Consider the following 9833-nt stretch of genomic DNA (forward strand, 5'->3'; position numbering starts at 1 on the left):
TGAAAAATCTCTATCCCATCCACACACTACTCCTTTCCCCTGCCGAGTGAGTCACGCCTACCCCGAAAGGGAAATGGCTTAATGGTGTAATAATAAATAATTTATTCAATTATATGAATAATGCCATTAAAACAAGAGGAGAAATATAAAAACAATAGAACGCAAGTATAGATATTGAGGATTTTGTGTCTACTACCTCTTTCTTTCTGTGCCCTACAACCCGAATCACAGCCCTTACAAAAACAACGAGACATTATTGTATCACTTATTATATAGGTTTTTAGCACTGATACTTTGCACAACCATTTTTTCCTCTAAACACAAACAGTTAGCAATTACACAACGGCATTAATAGGTTATATTTATACCGCTACCAAATTTACATCAAATGCTCTCGTAGTTCCTAGAGTTTCCGCACGTAGCTATCATCTAGGAAGACATGAAAATTTGAGGACAGTCGATGGCGATTGTGGGCTTTTTTCCACCATCCCCGATATAGGCGTGCTATTTTGTTTAAAAATTCCGATACATTTATTTAATTCAACCTTTTTATTTGCCTCCTTTAATGTAAATAAATAATTTTAGGATAGTCAGCGCATGGCGTGCGTCGCATATGCGCCTCCATGGATGGCGCATCTGAGTGCTGATCGGAACGCACGTCGTGCCGATTAATCCGCACGCATGCCTCCACAGTGCGCGCCTTCTGCGCACCAATTGTTATCTGGGTGCTTTTTTCATGTTTTTAAAATTTGAAGAAAATTATTTGAATTTGGAAAAGTTTAACTAGCAATTTAAAAATTATCAGCTTTCATGTGATTTGAATTAAACACAAATAGTTGAAATATTAAAGGCTTTGATTTAATAAAAAACAGTTTTAATATCACAATTTTTTGTGAATATAAATTTTGTCTGTTTAAAATAAAATTCGAATTCTTTAAGTTTCAAGGTTCTAGAGTAGATTTTTTTTTCGTTTTTAATATTTCCCATGTAAAATTATTATTTAGTTTGAAAGTTTGTTTAGTATAATTCAAGGTATAATTAAATTCATTCTTTGATTTTATAACAATTCGCCTTATTAGCTTGAAGGTCAAATGATAATTTTGTTCTGAAATAACCATTTTAAATTCTAGAAGGAAAATTGATTTCTTCAGAATCTGTGGTAACTAATTTGCAGTCATTTTTTTCGGAACAGAAAAAACTCATAGAGCAGATTTGTATCTTTCTTATCTTTTTTTGACGTTTTTTCTCTTGTTTTTGATACCTTTTGTGGGGATGGATGGATCGGGGTTCTTTATAACTATCTTTAAAATCTTAGCGCCGGTTTGCCTTTTTCCTTTTGCTTGCAGCCACCAGATTAGGGCAAACTTATTTTCTCTTGAAACCCATTTCGATGTTACCACTTTAATATTTATTATTTAAAACCAATTTAACTGTTGCTTTCACAAACTGTGATGATGGAATTTTAGAGAAAACAAAATATCTGTCACGAGGGCGGCGGCGTCGAGGCAAAGACGCCACATATAGAGCATTCTCATTATCAGCAATAAAAATTTAAAGGGCCGAACCTCCGGGGGTATACCTGTAAGGAAAAATACATTGTCAGTATAGGGATGACATATTTCGAAGACGTTTTTAAAATAAAAGAAGAAAAATGATGAAATACTGTTTCGTATTAGCGTGTAAGAAACACAGTGCTGTGTACCCAGGTACAAGAATTTTTCGGATTCCAATAGGCATAACTAAGGAAAATCAAAAGTTTATCGGGAAATCTCGTGCTGGGCCTATTGATCTGTCAACAAGGGAACTTATTATATTGTCAAAAAGAAGAAGGGAAATGGGGACCCTACTGCAAATACTTATATAGGTGCCTGTAAAGGTCACTAATAGGATTCTATATAAGGATCCTATAAGTGACCTATATAGGATACTATATAGGGTTACCTATATAGGTGCATAGGGTCCTTGATAGAATCCTAAACGATTCTATGGTAAGGTTATGGGTTCCTTCTTCCTACGTTAGAATCCATACAAGAACCTATACAGGTTCCTACTACTAGGCAATTGCATAATCAAAAATTAACTACTGCGCAGCTGTATCTGATATAGGAAACTACTGCGCAACACTTCCGGTTCATCATCTGTCCTATATAGGTCACTAATAGGATTCTATATAATATCCTATGCAGGAAGTTGTTTCATTTCCTATAGATGGCTCCTATACTGACCTATATAGGTGACCCTATGTAGGATCCTATATAGGTCACGTATAGGATCTTTATATATAGTCCTATTAGTGACCTATACAGGTATTTGCAATAGGGGAAAAGTGTTTTGCGTCGTGGACCTTTATGTGCAAGTCAATTAGAAAATGCCCGGATTTGCGAGGAACATTTTATGAGTGGTAAGTAAGAAATGTATGCGTTTCGAGTGTGAGATTATGTTCGCGAGGTTATGTTTACCACAATTGTAACGGAAGAATTATTTGTGATTTATATTTATTGCAATCGTTTGTAATTTGTTTTTACAATATAGGCACTCCAGTTGACTTGGCGAATAAGGATCATCCTAATTAGGTGCCGTGTCAAAAATTAGGTTATTATGAAAAAGGAGCCGCTCTGAAAAGGAAAAGTTACTGCCCCACTACCACCAATCAGCGAAGAGGATTATTTGTCGTAGCAGAATACAAATGTTGCTTAAAAATCCTTTTGATTAATTCAAGATTCATAATTGTATTTAAAAAGTCATTTCCTTGGCCAAAAATAAAAGTATTCTATCTGAAAAATCTTCTTTTCTTGTGAAAATTTAATACCTAACTGTACACATAATTTTTTCACTTTGGGTTCAAAGTGTACCTAGTGGGCACAAAGTTTGGCGACGTCTTTACGACATCGTTACGACATCTTTACGGCAACTTTACGAGATTCTTTAAATTGGTATTTTTGGCTTTTTTCTATCAAGAAAAATCTTGAATTTTCTTACAGTTCTTTGAAACTTAAATTTTCGTAATTTTTCATAGGAGAATATATAAATTTTGCTTAAAAATTCTTTCAATTAATTCAAGATTCATAATTGTATTAAAAAATTCATTTCCTTCTTCAAAAATACAAGTATTTTATTTAAAAAATCTTGTTTTTTTTTGTGAAAATTTAATGTCTAACCCCTACCGAAGGAAATCTCTGAGTTTTCTTTAGCGAAATAGCTTGACCCATTTGAGCCTATAAACAAAGTCGTTTTGAAACAAAATAGTCTCGGAGATAGTTTGAGAGATTTGGGTCCTTTTCAAGATCCTTTTAGTGGTCGTTTTAAGAGTGGTGCGACGGTAATATAATGTTCCTTTTGTATTCGTATGTACCGGGCGGACAGAGTTATTTACAGTAGTTGGCCGTGGCTAATCCGCTCTCCCTTTTTAAATTTCTCTTCAAATTATTAACACTTTTTTTTTAATTGATGAATTTTCTCATTATACATATTTATAATTATAACTTATATACTAATATACAATTTTCTAGTTGAATTAAAAAATGTTGTCTTTTTTTGGCGTATCTCATTCCATTTACGAGAAACGTTGTATTAATTCCAATTTTAAGCGTTTAAAAAAAAAGTTGGATATCTGAAATCATAGAAACCCGTAGATTCCGAATTATTATGTTTTAGGCTGTTAACTATGAAATTTAAAAAATCTACTTCTAAATTTTAATCCGAAAGCTTAACAAAGGACCCTTGAGTGTCGGCTACTCTATTGATATAGCCTCTCTGCTTGTTGTTTATGATCGAATACTTATTTCAATTTCAGACTCTCTGCTTATTATTTATGATCGTATTGCTATTTCGATTCCGGAAAGGACATTTTAAAGCCTTTAAAACATTTAAAAGAACTACCTGGACCTTAAAACATATCTACCTGAGTGTCTGCGGAGAATTTCTCTGAGCTTCTTTGACCTTAAGAATTTTTAGTATATATTCAAAGATTTTCGGTAGGGTTATGATCGTATTCTTATTTCAATTCCGGAAAGGATATTTTAAATCCTTCACACCATTTAAGCGAGCTTCCTGGACCTTTAAAAATATCTACCTGAGTGCCTGCGGAGAATTTCTCTGAGCCTCTTTGACCTAAAGAATTTTTAGTATATACTCAAAGATTCTTTTTGGTAGGGACTGTACACATAACTTTTTCACTTTGGGTTAAAAGTATCCCTTTTTGGTTAAAAATTCGTGTATTTTGTTCAAAAAGTTGTCTTTTTTGCTAGAAAATTAATCATGTTAGCCAGGGAAAATGTATTAGCTTAAGGTAGAGATTCTTTAAAGTGGTATTGTTTGCTTTTCTGTATCAAGAAAAATCTTTAATTTTCGTACACTTTTTTGAGACGTACAATTTCGGGATTTCAAATGCAAAAATTTTTTTATAGATTTATGTAAAACTATCACTTATTTACATCAAATTGAGAAAGAACAATGCAATGTTAAAACTTTATAATAATAGCACTTTGAGTTTTTTAATCCTGCGAGCAGATCAGTCCTAACCTCAAAATCTCAATAAACTGTCATCGCCTATTACATCAGCAATGGAATTTGACAACTGAAATTGAAATGAGTACAATACTTCACACGAATATTCCTTAATATTAATACTCATAGAAAATAATAAATTATAACTAGAATATTAAGTTAAAACTAAAAATACTGTATTGTTACACTATATAACCTCACTCAGAAGTAGAAAAGTATGATTGAACTGCCTGCACTTGACTTTCACCACAAAAGCAGCTTCATAAAACTTATGAGCCCTACCGAAAGAAATCTCTGAGTTTTCTTTAGCGAAATAGCTTGGCCCATTTGAGTCTATAAACAAAGTCGATTTGAAACAAAATAGTCTCGGAGATAGTTTGAGAGATTTGGGTCCTTTTCAAGATCCTTTTAGTGGTCGTTTTAAGAGTGGTGCGACGCTAATATAATGATCCTTTTGTATTCGTCACGTACCGGGCGGGTAGAGTTATTTACAGTAGTTGGTCGTGGCTAATCCGCTCTCCCTTTTTAAATTTCTCTTCAAATTATTAACCCTTTTTTTAAATTGATGAATTTTCTCATTATACTTATTTATAATTATAACTTATATACTGATATACAATTTTCTAGTTGAATTCAAAAATGTTGTCTTTATTGGCGTATCTCATTCCATTTACGAGAAACGTTCTATTAATTCCAATTTTAAGCATTAAAAAAAAAAGTTAGATATCTGAAGTCCTCGAAACCCGTAGATTCCGAATTATTATGTTTTAGGCTGTTAACTATGAAATTTAAAAAAAATCTACTTCTAAATTTTAATCCGAAAGATTAACAAAGAACCCTTGAGTGTCGGCTACTCTATTGAGATAGTCTCTCTGCTTGTTATTTATGATCGTATTCTTATTTCAATTTCGGAAAGGATATTTTAAAGCCTTCAGACCATTTAAACGAGCTTCCTGGACCTTTAAAAATATCTACCTGAGTGCCTGCGGAGAATTTCTTTGAGACTCTTTGACCTAAAGAATTTTTAGTATATACTCAAAGATTCTTTTCAGTAGGGAGCTTCCAAACTTTTATATGGTTTTACCTGTTTTGCAGTGTAAAAACTGTAAGATTGAATAAAGTATGACACTATATCCACAACTGTCACCAAGGGCACTGAGCTTATATTTTCACAAAATTCTATATCTTTAAGAGCATACGTATCGAAGTTTTCGCTTTTTTCCAATTTTTGGATATATCGGGTCATGACGTGTTCAGATAATTTTGCCAAATATTCACTCTGCATTTCGAAAAAACAAAAACAATTTTCAAAAACGACGGCAATACATGTGGAGAATATGGAGCTTTGAAGGAGACATAAGTAAAACTCAAGAATATAGAGGCAAGATTTTCAAAGTAGGGGCTGAAGCTTATACAGAAGTAAAATAGAATGAAAATATCTTTAGGAGTGGCTAAGAACTAGCAGAATAAACAGCCGCAGGACAATACTTCCACTTGAAGCGTCAAAATAGGGCCTATATTTCGACTCGGGATCTGTTAACTCTAGTAATAAATTAAGAAATTTATGTCATGTTATAAAATTATGATTGAATGAGGTATCAATTACTAATAAAGAAGTATATACAACGATATAAAGATATGCCACAATTAAAAGAAAATGGTATGGGCTCTGGAGCACCATCTGGTCACGATGTTCGATTGTATCATTGAAACAGAAATAACGTGCGAAATGAGCACATCTGAAGAAACATAAAGTCGAGCCAAAATTGTTCTCATTTAGAGTAAGTCTTTTATGCATCATTCTGTGCCGGAATTCTGACGATATTCCTCATTTAGTCATAATTTTCTAAATTTGGTGTGAAGAAGTAGAAAAAATAAAATTTATGAAAAATTCAGGTGCAAAATGTTTTTCGAGTTATTTTCCTAGAATATTCCTCGTGGAACGATTTTACAAAGAAAAGTTTTATTTCCACTCGCAAAATATGAGTATACAGGGCGAGTACACTTGCCGAGACTTATACGCCGGTATAATATACAATCATGTAGTCTTATAAAGTATAACCCATGGTGATGTTTCCTTGTCAGTTTAAAGTTAATTCTTGAAATACACCTTCTAATCAGAACTGATTTTGAATATAATTTTTTTGTAACTATTAAGGCTCTCGAGTTGAAGTAACTCTATTTTAAAATCTTCAAATTAAAATCGTTCAATTTTGAAGAATTTGGAATTATATTTACTAGATTATATATTGTCATGGTAAAAGTTTAAATTTACAATTTTCTGCTTATATGTGGTGTTTAATTTCAAATTATTAATTTTGGAAAGTTTTAAAGTCAACAAAATTTAATTTCAAGTACAATCTACAAAAATTTAGAAATGGCAGACCTACTAAAATGCAGACCTACTAAAATGCAGACGAACATAAAATAAATTATTTGGTTTCTATCAATGCTATTGTATATAGGAGCTTTATGAACCACAGTTTCAAAATGTCGCATAAAAATGGAATATTAAAAACTGGGGATCCAAATTGGTTACCAACATTTGTACAAATGAACCCATTTATGTATAAAGCTCATTTTCCGTGGGCTTTCTGACAGATTCCAAATATTGAATATAAAATTACTGCTATTTCTGATCCTACATTGTGAGTGGTAACCCAGTGGGCACAAAGTTTGGCGACGTCTTTAAGACATCGTTACGACATCTTTTGCCAATGTCGTTAAGGTGTCTTCACGATATCGTAAATACTTAAGTCGTATGATCTGACGATGTCTACGATATCGCAGATACCGAAACGGCATGGACATTGAATGTCGTAAAGGTGTCGCCAAATTTTGTGCCCACTGGCAAACTTCCGATATGAGGTTCAGAATCAGTATTTCAAAAACCTGATTTTTGGATCCGCCATTTGATCTATTTCTTAGAAAACTCCCAGAAAATAGGTTTGATACAAATCGAATGACTTCTCGACTTTTGGAACAGTTAAGTTTTAGTTTTTAATGTGCAAACTACAAAAATGTAAACTTTTAAATATTCACTAAATATAATAAGGCTTAACTTGATGTACAGATAGAGGAAGAAGCGATCTGGATTGCTGCAACTGGAGTGAGTGGTAACAAGTGGGGCTGGATTTTAAGTGCCAGAGACGACCATGGAACGGAAGTAACATTTCGGAAAGATGTTATAAGCCTACAAGAATTCAATAATTCGTCACCCCTACTAAATGCCGTAGAGCTGTCAAAAAACCTCTGCGTTCAAACGATAGAAATTAGTCTACTGGAATTCGGATTGGATGAGGGAATAGAACTATGATAAAAACATGCAACTTTTCATGTTATTATATTAAAAAGGACAATAACAATTTATTCGTCATACAAATCTAAAATAACAATTGTTAGATATTGTACCATATTATATAAACGATGATATTGTTAGCTACTATAATAAAATTGACTTCACTTAATGTGAAGATCATATCATTTCACTCGTATATCATTTCATGCAAAATCATGTCATTGGCACTTGAAGGATTATCCTAAAGGTTAATGATATCGAACGAGATCAATGCTTCTTGTAGGGTAAACAATATAACTTATTTTTTCCACATCTGCATGAAAATTGCGATTTTTCATGTCTTTAGTGTTAACACAAAACAGTTGATTTAAGTGCACTCTTACAAGCACTAAGTCCCACTTTTTCATACAGATGTAGTAAAAAATATCGTGTGCATCGAAGAAGAAAAGCGCGGGTAGGAAACTCAAACTTGTGTAATCACTTTTCTTTTTCCTTAGATACACAATATACTATTGTTTTATCACGGTTTATTCATATTTTGGTGATATAAATAATGAGACGATTGGGTTATCATTTTGTTGTTGAAAAAGTTACATTAATTAAGTAACGCTTTAAGCCGACAATGATGACAATCAATTTTGTTTTCACAACAACAAAAAAACATTCGAAAAAAAGAGATTAAAAATATAATACGTTGATTTTCAAATTTGCTCATTTCTAAAACAGGCATAATACGAGAAATGGAAATAAGTGTCTATTTTCAATAACTAGAAAATAAATCAGAACTAAGCTGGTCAACATTTATTTGAGCAACGATTTTTTTTCTTTTTTTTTTAAATAAACTTCTTTTTCTATTTGCTTTCTAGATACATATTTGACAAAAGAATTGAAACCCCCGCCAGCGAAGTATAACTTGTGTAAATTGACTTTTAATTACTAAAACTGTGTAGATGATTTAAGTCTCTTATTCCTGCTTGTGGTCCCTTACATTAAAAAAGAATATTACTTTTATACTATTACATAACAATCTTATTCAAATATGGCTTGTACTGTTCCATCTGACCAGTACGCAAAGCTTTTCCGGCCATAATATCATACGCGAATTTCTTAACGGCCATCGCCTCTTCTTTTCCTAGTATTTCCAAATTCAAGTTATAGACCGTTGTATCTTCACTTGTGGAGATTACTTTTTTGCTTATGGGTGGCAGTGCCGAATCCATCTTATCCAATTTTCTTTTTTTGCTGGGAGGACGATGCCCACCAGTGGCTTCCAATTCCTCCTTTTCCTTATCCCGCTTTGGACAACTACAAATTCTGACCTGAAGCCTACGTCGTCCCAAGACCTCCCTACCATTTTCTAAAGTGAATATCAGCTCCGTAGCCCGGCGGTTCATTCCGGATGTACAACTATTTTTGCACATAAATTTAAAATGTACCGGGACATACATCGAGCCGACCTCGGGTGTTCCCAACGGAGTTAAAATCGACAAGTGTCCCCCAGGCATTTCTTCGTGTTGACTTCGTGCCTCGAGGCACCTAACAACATATTTTATCATGTTGCCGTCTGCCCCCGCGTTTGCTTTACTGGGCATCGCCATGTGATTGTGGCAACGCATAACGGGATCTCTTCGGTGCTGTTCAAGGCTAAAGACCATTTTCGTGCGAAGAAATAGCCCCTCCCGGGCTGGCTCCCATTTGAACCTAAGGGGAAGCACTTCATCCATGTTTATGAATACTTTTGATAACGACTGAGAATACTGGAACAAAAAAAACATACTCGTCAATCATTTGGCAAATAACCCTCCACAAGAAAATAATATGTAAAGCTCATATTTGCGACATTGAAGATAACCGAACACTCATTACAAATTTAAAGATTTAGGCCTGAAATAAAAAATACAAGAAATAAACACACACATACACACACATACCAGGTGTACACATATGAAACCGGTATTTTTTCAAGAAAAAAACACATTTATTTCAAGAGAATGATAACAAATATTTTATTCAAAGTATGCGCCCTCGC

At 33.4% G+C, this 9833-nt stretch overlaps 3 protein-coding genes across 4 annotated transcripts in view; 1 reads left to right on the top strand and 2 right to left on the bottom strand.

Annotated features, from left to right (window-relative positions):
- The window catches only part of LOC117168495, a 38394-nt gene extending 30550 nt beyond the window's left edge, over positions 1–7844 (top strand). For both annotated transcript variants that reach the window (XM_033354198.1, XM_033354199.1), the window contains exon 5: positions 7580–7844. In XM_033354198.1, the coding sequence (XP_033210089.1) occupies positions 7580–7822 (243 nt within the window). In that variant the 3' untranslated portion in view covers positions 7823–7844. The remainder of the gene's footprint in view (positions 1–7579) is intronic.
- The window catches only part of LOC117168496 (palmitoyltransferase ZDHHC16), an 86900-nt gene continuing 78566 nt past the window's right edge, over positions 1500–9833 (bottom strand). Inside the window, exon 7 of the mRNA XM_033354202.1 lies at positions 1500–1579. The gene's annotated coding sequence lies outside the window, so the exon portion shown is untranslated. The remainder of the gene's footprint in view (positions 1580–9833) is intronic.
- The window catches only part of LOC117168497 (cellular tumor antigen p53), a 9746-nt gene continuing 8527 nt past the window's right edge, over positions 8615–9833 (bottom strand). Inside the window, exon 3 of the mRNA XM_033354205.1 lies at positions 8615–9561. Within this exon, the coding sequence (XP_033210096.1) occupies positions 8821–9561 (741 nt within the window). The 3' untranslated portion in view covers positions 8615–8820. The remainder of the gene's footprint in view (positions 9562–9833) is intronic.

Source organism: Belonocnema kinseyi, chromosome 2 (assembly GCF_010883055.1).
Source record: "Belonocnema kinseyi isolate 2016_QV_RU_SX_M_011 chromosome 2, B_treatae_v1, whole genome shotgun sequence".
Lineage (NCBI taxonomy): Eukaryota > Metazoa > Arthropoda > Insecta > Hymenoptera > Cynipidae > Belonocnema > Belonocnema kinseyi.